This window comes from Pseudophryne corroboree, chromosome 8, assembly GCF_028390025.1.
Source record: "Pseudophryne corroboree isolate aPseCor3 chromosome 8, aPseCor3.hap2, whole genome shotgun sequence".
In the NCBI taxonomy this organism is placed as follows: Eukaryota; Metazoa; Chordata; class Amphibia; order Anura; family Myobatrachidae; genus Pseudophryne; species Pseudophryne corroboree.
Genome location: NC_086451.1, coordinates 416,857,853 through 416,873,866, shown reverse-complemented (window position 1 = coordinate 416,873,866; position 16,014 = coordinate 416,857,853). Strand labels below are relative to the sequence as shown.

The 16,014-nt window shown below is 49.4% G+C and overlaps 1 protein-coding gene across 2 annotated transcripts in view; it reads left to right on the top strand.

Annotated features, from left to right (window-relative positions):
• The first annotated feature begins 127 nt into the window (after positions 1-127).
• The window catches only part of SARS2 (seryl-tRNA synthetase 2, mitochondrial), a 55,164-nt gene continuing 39,277 nt past the window's right edge, over positions 128-16,014 (top strand). For both annotated transcript variants that reach the window (XM_063937937.1, XM_063937936.1), the window contains exons 1-3: positions 128-448; positions 9,927-10,022; positions 11,837-11,866. In XM_063937937.1, coding sequence (XP_063794007.1) covers positions 200-448; positions 9,927-10,022; positions 11,837-11,866 — 375 coding nt within the window. In that variant the 5' untranslated portion in view covers positions 128-199. The remainder of the gene's footprint in view (positions 449-9,926; positions 10,023-11,836; positions 11,867-16,014) is intronic.

Below are 16,014 nucleotides of genomic sequence, written 5' to 3'. Positions count from 1 at the left end.
GTGCTATTCCAGTCACCGCCCTCCTGTCTCTGATTGGGTAGTCCCTTTGGCAGTGACTGCGTCTGTGTGATTGGCCAGCGCTGTGCCAGTCACCGCGCTCCTGTCTCTAATTGGGCAGTACTGGTGACAGTGACACCAGCAGCTGTGTGATGATAGGCCAGTTCGGGGTGTCCTCGTCCCCAATTAGGACTCCGAGGCAATGATGGCTGCCCGCATGCTGGCCGGGCTCTGTGCCCGCACTGTGCGCCGTGTCCCCGCAGGGAGACGCTCCTTGGGCAGCAGTGAGGACCAGGGGCCCCCAAGCTGGCTGTACGAGCATGTGCGGGAGGGCTACAGTGCGTGGCCCCAGCTGGACATGGAAGCGCTGAGCCGGGATCTGGACGCTGCAGAGCGGGAGCTGGGGGAGAGGAGACCGGGGAGACCCAAGGAGGGGGAGCTGCGGGCAGTGGTGAGCCAGGGAGAGCGGCTTACTGACACTCAGCACTGCATAGCTGGGAGGGGGCACTGTACAGGGAGCAGCGTGTGGCTCTGAGGTCGTTATCCCCATTCTACCGCCATGAAGTGTGTGTGTGTGTGTGTGTGTGTGTGTGTGTGTGTGTGTGTGTGTATATATGTACTGCTCAAAAAAATAAAGGGAACACTAAAATAACACATCCTAGATCTGAATGAATTAAATATTCTTATTAAATACTTTGTTCTTCACATAGTTGAATGTGCTGACAACAAAATCACACAAAAATTATCAATGGAAATCAAATTTATTAACCCATGGAGGTCTGCATTTGGAGTCACCCTCAAAAATTAAAGTGCAAAAACACACTACAGGCTGATCCAACTTTGATGTAATGTCCTTAAAACAAGTCAAAATGAGGCTCAGTAGTGTGTGTGGCCTCCTCGTGCCTGTATGACCTCCCTACAACGCCTGGGCATGCTCCTGATGAGTTGACGGATGGTCTCCTGAGGGATCTCCTCCCAGACCTGGACTAAAGCATCCGCCAACTCCTGGACAGTCTGTGGTGCAATGTGGCGTTGGTGGATGGAGCGAGACATGATGTCCCAGATGTGCTCAATTGGATTCAGGTCTGGGGAATGGGCGGGCCAGTCCATAGCATCAATGCCTTCATCTTGCAGGAACTGCTGACACACTCCAGCCACATGAGGTCTAGCATTGTCTTGCATTAGGAGGAACCCAGGGCCAACCGCACCAGCATATGGTCTCACAAGGGGTCTGAGGATCTCATCTCGGTACCTAATGGCAGTCAGGCTACCTCTGGCGAGCACATGGAGGGCTGTGCGGCCCCCCAAAGAAATGCCACCCCACACCATTACTGACCCACTGCCAAACCGGTCATGCTGGAGGATGTTGTAGGCAGCAGAACATTCTCCTTGGCGTCTCCAGACTCTGTCACGTCTGTCATATGTGCTCAGTGAGAACGTGCTTTCATCTGTGAAGAGCACAGGGTGCCAGTGGCGAATTTGCCAATCTTGGTGTTCTCTGGCAAATGCCAAACGTCCTGCACGGTGTTGGGCTGTAAGCACAACCCCCACCTGTGGACGTCTGGTGCTCAAACCACCCTCATGGAGTCTGTTTCTGATCGTTTGAGTAGACACATGCACATTTGTGGCTTGCTGGAGGTCATTTTGCAGGGCACTGGCAGTGCTCCTCCTGTTCTTCCTTGCACAAAGGCGGAGGTAGCGGTCCTGCTGCTGGGTTGTTGCCCTCCTACGGCCTCCTCCACGTCTCCTGATGTACTGGCCTGTCTCCTGGTAGCGCCTCCATGCTCTGGACACTACGCTGACAGACACAGCAAACCTTCTTGCCACAGCTCGCATTGATGTGCCATCCTGGATGAGCTGCACTACCTGAGCCACTTGTGTGGGTTGTAGGGAGGTCATACAGGCACGTGGAGGCCACACACACTACTGAGCCTCATTTTGACTTGTTTTAAGGACATTACATCAAAGTTGGATCAGCCTGTAGTGTGTTTTTCCACTTTAATTCTGAGTGTGACTCCAAATGCAGACCTCCATGGGTTAATAAATTTGATTTCCATTGATAATTTCTCTGACGTCCTAGTGGATGCTGGGGACTCCGTCAGGACCATGGGGATTAGCGGCTCCGCAGGAGACAGGGCACAAAAATAAAGCTTTAGGATCAGGTGGTGTGCACTGGCTCCTCCCCCTATGACCCTCCTCCAAGCCTCAGTTAGGTTTTTGTGCCTGTCCGAGCAGGGTGCAATCTAGGTGGCTCTCCTAAAGAGCTGCTTAGAAAAGTTTTTTAGGTTTTTTATTTTACAGTGAGTCCTGCTGGCAACAGGCTCACTGCAACGAGGGACTTAGGGGAGAAGAAGTGAACTCACCTGCGTGCAGGATGGATTGGCTTCTTAGGCTACTGGACACCATTAGCTCCAGAGGGATCGAACACAGGCCCAGCCATGGAGTCCGGTCCCGGAGCCGCGCCGCCGACCCCCTTGCAGATGCCGAAAAGTGAAGAGGTCCAGAAACCGGCGGCAGAAGACTTTTCAGTCTTCATGAGGTAGCGCACAGCACTGCAGCTGTGCGCCATTGTTGTCACACACTTCACACCAGCGGTCACTGAGGGTGCAGGGCGCTGTGGGGGGCGCCCTGGGCAGCAATGAAATACCTATACTGGCTAAAAGATACATCACATATAGCTCCTGGGGCTATATGGATGTATTTAACCCCTGCCAGGTCTCAGAAAAACGGGAGAAGAAGCCCGCCGAAAAGGGGGCGGGGCCTATTCTCCTCAGCACACAGCGCCATTTTCCCTCACAGAAATGCTGGTGGGAAGGCTCCCAGGCTCTCCCCTGCACTGCACTACAGAAACAGGGTTAAAACAGAGAGGGGGGGCACTTATTTGGCGATATGATTATATATATTAAGATGCTATAAGGGAAAAACACTTATATAAAGGTTGTCCCTGTATAATTATAGCGTTTTGGTGTGTGCTGGCAAACTCTCCCTCTGTCTCTCCAAAGGGCTAGTGGGGTCCTGTCCTCTATCAGAGCATTCCCTGTGTGTGTGCTGTGTGTCGGTACGTGTGTGTCGACATGTATGAGGACGATGTTGGTGAGGAGGCGGAGCAATTGCCTGTAATGGTGATGTCACTCTCTAGGGAGTCGACACCGGAATGGATGGCTTATTTAAGGAATTACGTGATAATGTCAACACGCTGCAAGGTCGGTTGACGACATGAGACGGCCGGCAAATCAATTAGTACCTGTCCAGGCGTCTCAAACACCGTCAGGGGCGTTAAAACGTCTTTTTACCTCAGTCGGTCGACACAGACACGGACACTGACTCCAGTGTCGACGGTGAAGAAACAAACGTATTTTTCTTTTAGGGCCACACGTTACTTGTTAAGGGCAATGAAGGAGGTGTTACATATTTCTGATACTACAAGTACCACAAAAAAGGGTATTTTGTGGAGTGTGAAAAAACTACCTGTAGTTTTTCCTGAATCAGATAAATTAAATGAAGTGTGTGATGATGCGTGGGTTTCCCCCGATAGAAAATTATTGGCGGTATACCCTTTCCCGCCAGAAGTTAGGGCGCGTTGGGAAACACCCCTTAGGGTGGATAAGGCGCTCACACGCTTATCAAAACAAGTGGCGGTACCGTCTCCAGATAGGGCCGCCCTCAAGGAGCCAGCTGATAGGAGGCTGGAAAATATCCTAAAAAGTATATACACACATACTGGTGTTATACTGCGACCAGCGATCGCCTCAGCCTGAATGTGCAGCGCTGGGGTGGCTTGGTCGGATTCCCTGACTGAAAATATTGATACCCTTGACAGGGACAGTATTTTATTGACTATAGAGCATTTAAAGGATGCATTTCTATATATGCGAGATGCACAGAGGGATATTTGCACTCTGGCATCAAGAGAAAGTGCGATGTCCATATCTGCCAGAAGTTGTTTATGGACACGACAGTGGTCAGGTGATGCAGATTCCAAACGGCACATGGAAGTATTGCCGTATAAAGGAGAAAAAGACAACGTCTTTTCAGCCTCAGTCCTTTCGTCCCCATAAGGGCAAGCGGGCAAAAGGCCAGTCATATCTGCCATGGGATAGAGGAAAGGGAAGAAGACTGCAGCAGGCAGCCCATTCCCAGGAACAGAAGCCTTCCACCGCTTCTGCCAAGTCCCCAGCATGACGCTGGGGCCGTACAAGCGGACTCCGGTGCGGTGGGGGGTCGTCTCAAGAGTTTCAGCACGCAGTGGGCTCACTCGCAAGTGGACCCCTGGATCCTACAAGTAGTATCCCAGGGGTACAGATTGGAAATTCGAGACGTCTCCCCCTCGCAGGTTCCTGAAGTCTGCTTTACCAACGTCTCCCTCCGACAGGGAGGCAGTAGTGGAAACAATTCACAAGCTGTATTCCCAGCAGGTGATAATCAAAGTACCCCTCCTACAACAAGGAAAGGGGTATTATTCCACACTATATTGTGGTACTGAAGCCAGACGGCTCGGTGAGACCTATTCTAAATCTGAAATATTTGAACACTTACATACAAAGGTTCAAATCAAGATGGAGTCACTCAGAGCAGTGATAGCGAACCAGGAAAAAGGGGACTATATGGTGTCCCGGGACAGATGCTTACCTCCATGTCCCAATTTGCCCTTCTCACCAAGGGTACCTCAGGTTCGTGGTACAGAACTGTCACTATCAGTTTCAGACGCTGCCGGTTGGATTGTCCACGGCACCCCGGGTCCTTACCAAGGTAATGGCCGAAATGATGATTCTTCTTCAAAGAAAATGGACGATCTCCTGATAAGGGCAAGGTCCAGAGAACAGTTGGAGGTCGGAGTAGCACTATCTCAAGTAGTTCTACGACAGCACGGGTGGATTCTAAATATTCCAAAACCGCAGCTGTTTCCGACGACACGTCTGCTGTTCCTAGGGATGATTCTGGACACAGTCCAGAAAAAGGTGTTTCTCCCGGAGAAGAAAGCCAGGGAGTTATCCGAGCTAGTCAGGAACCTCCTAAAACCAGGAAAAGTGTCAGTGCATCATTGCACAAGGGTCCTGGGAAAAATGGTGGCTTCTTACGAAGCGATTCCATTCGGCAGATTTCACGCAAGAACTTTTCAGTGGGATCTGCTGGACAAATGGTCCGGATCACATCTGCAGATGCATTAGCGGATAACCTTATCGCCACGGACAAGGGTGTCTCTTCTGTGGTGGTTGCAGAGTGCTCATCTGTTAGAGGGCCGCAGATTCGGCATACAGGACTGGGTCCTGGTGACCACGGATGCCAGTCTGAGAGGCTGGGGAGCGGTCACACAGGGAAGAAACTTCCAGGGAGTATGGTCAAGCCTGGAGATGTCTCTTCACATAAATATACTGGAGCTAAGAGCGATTTACAATGCTCTAAGCCTGGCAAAACCCCTGCTTCAGGGTCAGCCGGTGTGGATCCAGTCGGACAACATCACGGCAGTCGCCCACGTAAACAGACAGGGCGGCACAAGAAGCAGGAGAGCAATGGCAGAAGCTGCAAGGATTCTTCGCTGGGCGGAAGATCATGTGATAGCACTGTCAGCAGTGTTCATTCCGGGAGTGGACAACTGGGAAGCAGACTTCCTCAGCAGACACGATCTACACCCGGGAGAGTGGGGACTTCATCCAGAAGTCTTCCACATGATTGTGAACCGTTGGGAAAAACCAAAGGTGGATATGATGGCGTCTCGCCTCAACAAAAAACTGGACAGGTATTGCGCCAGGTCAAGAGACCCTCAGGCAATAGCTGTGGACGCTCTGGTAACACCGTGGGTGTTCCAGTCAGTGTATGTGTTCCTCCTCTGCCTCTCATACCAAAAGTACTGAGAATTATACGGCAAAGGGGAGTAAGAACGATACTCGTGGCTCCGGATTGGCCAAGAAGAACTTGGTACCCGGAACTTCAGGAGATGCTCACGGAAGATCCGTGGCCTCTACCTCTAAGACGGGACCTGCTTCAGCAGGGACCGTGTCTATTCCAAGACTCACCGCGGCTGCGTTTGACGGCATGGCGGTTTGAACGCCGATTTCTAAGGGAAAAAGGCATTCCGGAAGAGGTCATTCCTACGCTGGTAAAAGCCAGGAAGGAGGTGACTGCACAACATTATCACCGCATTTGGAGAAAATATGTTGCGTGGTGTGAGGCCAGGAAGGCCCCCACGGAGGAATTTCAATTGGGTCGATTCCTACATTTCCTGCAAACAGGATTGTCTATGGGCCTCAAATTGGGGTCCATTAAGGTTCAAATTTCGTCCCTGTCGATTTTCTTCCAGAAAGAATTGGCTTCAGTTCCTGAAGTCCAGACTTTTGTAAAAGGAGTACTACATATACAGCCCCCGGTTGTGCCCCCAGTGGCTCCGTGGGACCTTAATGTAGTTTTGGAAGTAACCATGCTACTGGCCCTGGCTTCAGCCAGGAGAGTGTCAGAATTGGCGGCTTTATCGTATAAAAGCCCATATCTGATTTTCCATTCGGACAGGGCAGAACTGCGGACGCGTCCTCAGTTTTCTGCCTAAGGTGGTGTCAGCGTTTCACCTGAACCAGCCTATTGTGGTGCCTGCGGCTACTAGCGATTTGGAGGATTCCAAGTTGCTGGACGTTGTCAGGGCATTGAAAATATATATTTCAAGGACGGCTGGAGTCAGAAAATCTGACTCGCTGTTTATACTGTATGCACCCAACAAGCTGGGTGCTCCTGCTTCTAAGCAGACGATTGCTCGTTGGATTTGTAGCACAATTCAACTTGCACATTCTGTGGCAGGCCTGCCACAGCCTAAATCTGTCAAGGCCCATTCCACAAGGAAGGTGGGCTCATCCTGGGCGGCTGCCCGAGGGGTCTCGGCATTACAACTCTGCCGAGCAGCTACGTGGTCGGGGGAGAACACGTTTGTAAAATTCTACAAATTTGATACCCTGGCTAAAGAGGACCTGGAGTTCTCTCATTCGGTGCTGCAGAGTCATCCGCACTCTCCCGCCCGTTTGGGAGCTTTGGTATAATCCCCATGGTCCTGACGGAGTCCCCAGCATCCACTAGGACGTCAGAGAAAATAAGATTTTACTTACCGATAAATCTATTTCTCGTAGTCCGTAGTGGATGCTGGGCGCCCATCCCAAGTGCGGATTGTCTGCAATACTTGTACATAGTTATTGTTACAAAAAAATCGGGTTGTTATTGTTGTGAGCCGTCTGTTCAGAGGCTCCTACGTTTGTCATACTGTTAACTGGGTTCAGATCACAAGTTGTACGGTGTGATTGGTGTGGCTGGTATGAGTCTTACCCGGGATTCAAAATCCTTCCTTATTGTGTACGCTCGTCCGGGCACAGTATCCTAACTGAGGCTTGGAGGAGGGTCATAGGGGGAGGAGCCAGTGCACACCACCTGATCCTAAAGCTTTATTTTTGTGCCCTGTCTCCTGCGGAGCCGCTAATCCCCATGGTCCTGACGGAGTCCCCAGCATCCACTACGGACTACGAGAAATAGATTTATCGGTAAGTAAAATCTTATTTTTTGTGTGATTTTGTTGTCAGCACATTCAACTATGTAAAGAACAAAGTATTTAATAAGAATATTTCATTCATTCAGATCTAGGATGTGTTATTTTAGTGTTCCCTTTATTTTTTTGAGCAGTAGATGTGCAGGCTTGATGTCAGCCAGCCACAGAGCCTGCGAAATTAATAAGTCCCTATTTACAGGGATTTTATGGTGTATGGCACCCACACATGCTGGTACGCTGTCCGTTGCCCACTATGCTTGCAGGAACAATAAAATGGCGGCGCGCAGATCATCAATAAAATATACAGAGACTTCAAAGACCTCGTTCCAACGTTTCAGTGTTTATGACTTTCATCAGGGACAAATACCGTACAAGGGCTGACAGTGGTGACGTGTACAAACGGGAAGCTCCAGTCTCTGTCAATGGCGGAGAGTGGATAAACAAAACAAACCCGCTGCCCATATTAAATTAGGAATAATGTAAACATAAAAAAAAACCCATAGAGACATAGAATTTGACGGCAGGTAAGAACCACTTGGCCCATCTAGTCTGCCCTTATTTTTAATCCTTTAGACCAGTGGTTCCCAAACTTTTTTAATCACGGCGCCCTAGAGTATCAAAGTTCTTTTCATGGCACCCCTTGGCCAAAAGTTTCTTATTGAGAAATGTAGAAAAAAAAAAGTTTAAGTAAAATGTGCTTATATGTCATCTTTAGGTTCAGTTATGTGGTGAGGGACAGGATTCACTTCTGGTTGTCCACATAATTTAGGATTGGAAGACATCAGCGCTGGTTTTGCCGATTACATTGACCATAGATATTTGAATTGGTTCTTGACACCAATCCAAGGCACCCATAGCAAGATTAAGGAGGGGGGGTGGGGTGGGATACAGTGCATACAGTACCCCGGGTCCCCCTCTGTCAAGGGGCCCCCTAGCCCAAGCACTCTTGAGATCACTATCCATCTTGTGCAGCAGCAGAACCAGGCTGCCAGAATGTGAGCAGGACATTGCAGGCAGACACACCGGAGTAACAGGTTACATGAGATACTGACAAAGCTTCCTGACCAGAGGAGAAATAGCAGAGGGGAGAGAGCTGTAAGTGACCCAGGGATCCCAGCTTTCTTCCTCCCGCCTGGGTGTCAGGGTCCTGTGTAACCTGTTCTCTAATAAGAGCGTTCACGTCTAGAGAGAAACACACACAGAGCATCCTCCTGAGTCTTGTCCCAGTGTGTTAGTAGTACAGAGGCTGCTGCTATTGCATTTTTGCAAGATAAATTATAGATCCAGGTATGGAGCATTTTGTCCCTCCCAGAATGGGTCATGTTGAGAGGTATGCACAGTCTAATATACACCCTCCCCCTTTACCAGGGCCCACCTTTCTTAAGTACCCCAGGCCTCCCCAAGGCTTAATCTGGCCCTGAAGGCACCCCTGCAAGTGTCCCGAGGCACCCCAGGGTGTCTAGGCACACAGTTTGGGAACCACTGCTTTAGGCAGTCTCATACCCTTATGAAGCTTATTTCTTTGTAAGGATATTCATGTGCCTATCCCACGCAAGTTTAAATTGTTCTACTGACTTAGCCTGTACCACCTCTGCTGGGAGGCTATTCCACTTAGCCACTATCCTTTTGTGAAGTAATTCTTCCTTAAATTTCCCCTGAACCTCCCTTCCTCCATTTTCCTCTTACTGTGAAAGTTTAATGCAACGGGAGGCCACACCTTGAAACTCGGTGACCTGTATAATAGCCCTAGGTTGGCAGCCCTGTATATATGGGTGTATTATATGTATGTATTATATGGGTGTAGACCTCTTCAGTGACCTATTTCAATTAATCACAAAGCTGGCAATGTGCCATTGGTACAGTGTGAGAATACTCGTAATGGCGGCATGTTGTGCATTTTACCTCACACCTCCGTAAAATGGCTGACATAGGTCTTATGTGGGATGTGCGCAACTGTCGCACATTGTGAATAATTAAATTGCCCCCATAGAATCCTTATGTGTCACCACAGAAGGTAGTGCTTTATACTGTTTCCTCTGCTATTCACATCACAAGCAGTTTAACAAAATGGTTTCAATTAAGTGTATATCAAGGGTGCAATTCCTATTCTCAGCAATGTTCCGCCGTAATGCTTGGCTGGGTATGTCATGTATGACATGGTAGACATACATTGGTTGTTGTCCTACACACCTCTAGGGTGCGAGGGAATGTCTGTGATGTTACGGCCGGTCTGTGAGGCGCTTTGTAGACATCACAGTGAATTAAATCTCCCTCTAAGTCTATAGAAACAGTTGACGAAGAAAGCTAAATTTAGGGGAATTTGGTGCATTGTGTCACACTCTTACATCCTACTGTAGTGCCAATGGGAGACTATTCTTGTTTGTATTCACCAGTTGTCCTGATGTCACAGGTCCGCTCCTGGGAAGAGCTGCAGAAGCTGAGACAGGACATCCACAGAATGGAGGAGGAGAAAGTGCAAATAGCCAATGAAGTCAAAGGCATGACGGTGAGTTCTGTGCTACTCGGGGTGTGCCTAGTGAGGAAAGAGGCGAGGGACAGCTGGAGCAGTCAACCCCAACAATACTACATTAGCCAGGGGTTAGAACAACAGTAATAGTTAACTGCCTACACTCTGCAGGGATTTCCTTTAATAGCGCACAGAAGACAGACAGAAATCATCAGAGAGTGAAACCTATTAAATCGGTTAACTTGATAACAAGAGACAATTGACTTCCAATTGAGAGAATAACTGAACTACAGTATTAAGGGGATCAGTATGAAATTCCGTCGCTCGACATACCGACATGGGGCAAGTAAGGGGTGTTCTTCCCTCTCCCCAACCCCCTAACCCTCCCTACCCGCAGCCTAACCTTAACCTCCCCCCTTAGTGCCTAACCCCGTGTCCCTGCTGCCTAAACTGGGATCCGGTCTGAAGATCGACAGTGTCTAGGTCGACAATGTTTAGGTCGACCACTATAGGTTGACATGGATGGAAGGTCGACAGGGTTTCTAGGTCGACATGTGCTAGGTCGACAGGTCTAAAGGTCGACATGAGTTTTTCACATTTTTTTTCTTTTTTTGAATTTTTTCATACTTAACGATCCACGTGGACTACGATTGGAACGGTAAAGTGTGCCGAGCGAAGCGAAGGCACCATGCCCGAAGCATGGCGAGCGAAGCGGTGCACTAATTTGGGATCCCGGTCACTCTACGAAGAAAACGACACCCAAAAAAAAAAAAATCCTCATGTCGACCTTTAGACCTGTCGACCTAGCACATGTCGACCTAGAAACCCTGTCGACCTTCCATCCATGTCGACCTAGTGACTGTCGACCTATAGTGGTCGATCTAAACATTGTCGATTTGATGAACCACACCCGCCTAAACTAGCCCTTCTGAGACTACAGTAAAAACAGACTGTTTAATCTCAATAGACTTCATTTTATATGCCGCAGCCAGCAAGTGGGGTTCTGGGTCTTATGCGCCCTCTGGTGCCAGACGCTACTTTATTTGTGTAGACTACAATATCCCAGCCAGAGGAGTCATCCACCACCTTCCCTGAAAACTTCAGCAATTACTCTGCAAGCGCAACCACCAAAAACATCACCCAACCTACTGTAAAATCAGCAAACAGCTACAACACCACTTAAGATAATACATACAGATGTGTGTGGTCCAATGGAACAGGTCAGTAAGTAGATACAGATACTTCATGACATTTATAGACTTCACAAGGATGACACTTGTACATCATCAGAGAGAAATCTGAAGTGCAAAAAAACGATTGTAGATTACAAGAGACTTGTAGTAAATCAAACCTGAGATCTGATAATGGTGGAGAATCCCCAAACAGAGAGGTAGAGTTATTCTTAAGAAAATATGGAATAAAGCATTAATTTACTATTGCCGATACTCAAAACAGTGTCGGTGAAAGGGCAAACCGTGCACTAGTGGAGAGGGGTGTGGTATAAGTTACCGGCGGCGGAATCACGGCGGGGAGTGGGGGGGGGGGGGGGTGGCGAGTGCAGCAACGTCCACAAGTGGGAATAGTCCGTCGGGATTGTGAGGGGGCGGGATGTAGGGGGAGGTTATAACTACATCACGTGGAGAGAGCAAGATGCTTGCTATAGGACGGAGGCCTAGACAACCAGTTTTAGGTAGAAGCTGTGTCTATCTCCCACAGTTACCCTAAAGGACATAACACCTATTGATGCGCAGTCAGAAAGAAAACCCAGTGTAATGTGTATCTCACCTCCTGCATTATCCAGTGAGAGTCTCTCTCTTATGGCTGCTTCCTAATCCTTTGTGTATTTCCCACAGAAAACACACGATCGCCAGAGCCTGCAATCTGTAAGTACACCCAACCTGATCCATAGCTGCGTGTCTGTGTTGAGATCTGTGATCCTCTGCTTCGTACAGTCCCTAACACCCCCCCACCCCCCACCCCCCCAAAAAAAGGAGTTCACACAGTCAATCTTGCTTAACATATAGAGTATTGTGATATGTGTCAAGCTTATTTACAAATGTGCAAATGCTGTTTTATAGAATGTGACTATGGGCCTAAATCAGATCTGACCGCAGCAGCAAATTTGTTAGCAGTTGGGCAAAACCATGTGCAGTGCAGGTGTGGCAGATGTAACATGTGCAGAGAGAGTTAGATTTGGGTGGGTTATTTTGTTTCTGTGCAGGGTAAATACTGGCTGCTTTATTTTTACACTGCATTTTAGATTTCAGTTTGAATGCACCCCACCCAAATCTAACTCTCTCTGCACGTTACATCTGAAAATATCAGGTTTCCGCCCAGAAGCACCAGCTACCTGTCAGTCAAACAGCGTCTGGATTGCGATCACGATCTGTACGCAATTTCTGTCGCTATTTTTGCTCACGCATGTGCACTGTGAGCGCTGCACATACGCAGTTGTTCGATAATTGGCAGGATTGCGATTCACAAATTTCTCTGACGTCCTAGTGGATGCTGGGAACTCCGTAAGGACCATGGGGAATAGCGGCTCCGCAGGAGACTGGGCACAAAAAGAAAGCTTTAGGACTACCTGGTGTGCACTGGCTCCTCCCCCCATGACCCTCCTCCAAGCCCCAGTTAGATTTTTGTGCCCGACCGAGCAGGGTGCAATCTAGGGGGCTCTCCTGAGCTTCTTAGATAAAAGTTAGTTTTAGGTTTTTTATTTTCAGTGAGACCTGCTGGCAACAGGCTCACTGCATCGAGGGACTAAGGGGAGAAGAAGCGAACCTGCCTGCTTGCAGCCAGCTTGGGCTTCTTAGGCTACTGGACACCATTAGCTCCAGAGGGATCGAACACAGGCCCAGCCTCGGAGTCCAGTCCCAGAGCCGCGCCGCCGGCCCCCTTACAGAGCCAGAAGCAAGAAGAGGTCCGGAAAATCGGCGGCAGAAGACATCAGTCTTCATCAAGGTAGCGCACAGCACTGCAGCTGTGCGCCATTGCTCCTCATGCACACCTCACACTGCGGTCACTGATGGGTGCAGGGCGCTGGGGGGGGGCGCCCTGAGCAGCAATATTAACACCTTGGCTGGCAAAAATACATCACATATAACCCCCAGGGCTATATGGATGTACATTAACCCCTGCCAGAATCCATAAAAATGCGGGAGAAAAGTCCGCGAAAAAGGGGCGGAGCTATCTCCTCAGCACACTGGCGCCATTTTTCCCTCACAGCTCCGTTGGAGGGAAGCTCCCTGGCTCTCCCCTGCAGTTAATACACTACGGAAAGGGTTAAAAAGAGAGGGGGGGGCACAATTTAGGCGCAGTATACATATATATATGCAGCTATAAGGGAAAACACTTTTTATAGGTGCTATCCCTGTGATATATAGCGCCCTGGTGTGTGCTGGCATACTCTCCCTCTGTCTCCCCAAAGGGCTTTGTGGGGTCCTGTCCTCTATCAGAGCATTCCCTGTGTGTGTGCTGTGTGTCGGTACGGCTGTGTCGACAGGTATGTGGAGGATAATGAGGTGGAGGCGGAGCGAATGCCTGTAAATATGTTGTCACCCCCTGCGGGGTCGACACCGGTGTGGTTGAACTTACGGAAAGATTACGTGAAAGTGTCAACTCCTTACATAAAAGGTCGACGACACAGAACAGCCGGCTACTCTGCTTGTGCCTGTTCCAGCGTCTCAAATGTCATGGGGGGCTCTAAAATCGCCCGCTACCTCAGATAACAGACACAGATGTCGACACGGATACTGACTCCAGTGTCGACGTCGATGAGACTGGTGTACCCTCCAAATAGGTCCACCCGTTACAGGATTGAGGCAATGAAAAATGTATTACACATTTATGATTATACCCCAGGTACCACATAAAAGGGTATTGTGTTTGGTGAGAGAAAACTATTAGTAGTTTTTCCTGCATCTGAGAAATTAAATGAGGTGTGCGAGGAAGAGTGGTCTTCCCCCGGTAAGAAATTGATAATTTCTAAAACGGTTATTGGCAGCGTAACCTTTCCCGCCAGAGGATAGGTCACGCGGGGAAACACCCCATAGGGTAGATACAGCGCTTACACGCTTATCAGAAAAGGTGGCACTACCGTCTCCGGATACGGCCGCCCTGAAGGGACCTGCTGATAGAAAGCAGGAGGTTACCCTATAAGATATAGTCACACACTAGGGCATTATATTGCGACCAGCCGTTGCTTCGGCATGGATGTGCAGTGCTCCCGCTGCGTGGTCAGATTCCCTGTCGGAAAATAACTATGGATAGGGACAATATTTTGCTGAAAATAGAGCATATAAAAGACGTGGTCTTATACATACGTGATGCACAGAGGGATATTTGCCGGCTGGCATCAAAAATAAGCGCTAGGTCCATTGCCGCCAGACGGGGGTTATGGACTTGGCAATGGTCAGGCAATGCCGACTCGAATCGGCACATGGAAGTTGCCCTATAAGGGGGTAAAACTGTTTGGGGATGGTTTTTCAGACCTCGTTTCCACAGCTACTGTTGGGAAATCGATTTTTTTGCCACAGGCTACCCCACAACAAAAGAAAGCACCGTATCATCAAGTACAGTCCTTTCGGCCCCAGAAAAGCAAGAGGGCTAGAGGCTCATCCTTTCTGCCGAGAGGCAAAGGTAGAGGAAAAAGCTGCAACACACAGCTAGTTCCCAAGAGCAGAAATCCTCCCTGCGTCCGGTAGGTCCACAGCATGGTGCGGGGGCTGCTCAGGCGGACCCGGGTACGGTGGGGGCCCGTCTCAGAAATTTCAGCGGACAGTGGGCTCTCTCACATGGATCCCTGGGTCCTTCAAGTAGTATCTCAGGGGTACAGGCTGGAGTTCGAGACGTTCTTCCCCCCGCCGTTTCCTAAAATCTGCCTTACCGGCACCTCCCTCTGCCAGGGAGACGGTGTTGGTGGATATTCAACACTATAATCACAACAAGTGATTGTCAAGGTGCCCCTCCTTCAGCAAGGAAGGGGTTACTATTCCACAGTGGTTGTGGTACCGAAACGTTTCGGTGAGACCCATCTTGAAATTAAAATACTTGAACTTTTATATCAGAAGATTCAAGTTCAAGATGGAATCGCTCAGGGCGGATATTACGAGCCTGGACGAGGGGGATTACAGGGTCTCCCTGGACATCAAGGATGCGTACCTGCATGTCCCCATTTACCCTCCTCACCAGGAGTACCTCAGATATGTGGTACAGGACTGTCACTATCAGTTCCAGACGCGGCCGGTGGAGTTGTCCACGGCACCGAAGGTCTTTACCTAGGTAATGGCAGAAGTGATGATACTCCTTCGCAAGAAGGAAGTTTTTATTATCCCGTACTTGGATGATCTCCTGATAAAGGCGAGGTCCAAAGAACAGTTGGTAGTGGGGGTAGCACTCTCTCGGGAAGGGCTACAACAGCACGACTGGATTCTCAATATTCCAAAGTCACAGCTGGTCCCGACGACATGTCTTCTGTTCCTGGAAATGTTTCTGAACGCAGACCAGAAAAGAGTGTTTCTTCCAGTGGAAAAAGCCGAGGAGTTGTCATCTCTAGTCAGAGACATCCTATAACCAGGACAGGTGTCGGTACATCAATGCACACGAGTCCTGGGAAAAATGGTAGCTTCGTACGAAGCATAATTCCATTCGGAAGACTCCACGCAAGGACGTTCCAGTGGGACTAATGGTCCGGGTCCCATCTACAGATACAACAGCGGATAACCCTGTCAGCAAGAAACAGGGTGTCGCTGCTGTGGTGGCTGCAGAGGGCTCATCTACTAGAGGGCCGCAGATTCGGAATACAGGACTGGGTCCTGGTGACCACGGATGCCAGCCTTCGGGGCTGGGGTGCAGTCACACAGGGAAGAAATTTCGAAGGAGATTTCGCTTCACATAAATATTCTGCAGCGAAGGGCCATTTACAATGCCCTAAGCCAAGCAAGGCCCCTGCTTCAAAACCAGCCGGTACTGATCCAATCAGACGACATCACGGCGGTCGCCCATGTAAACAGACAGGGCGGCACAAGAAGCA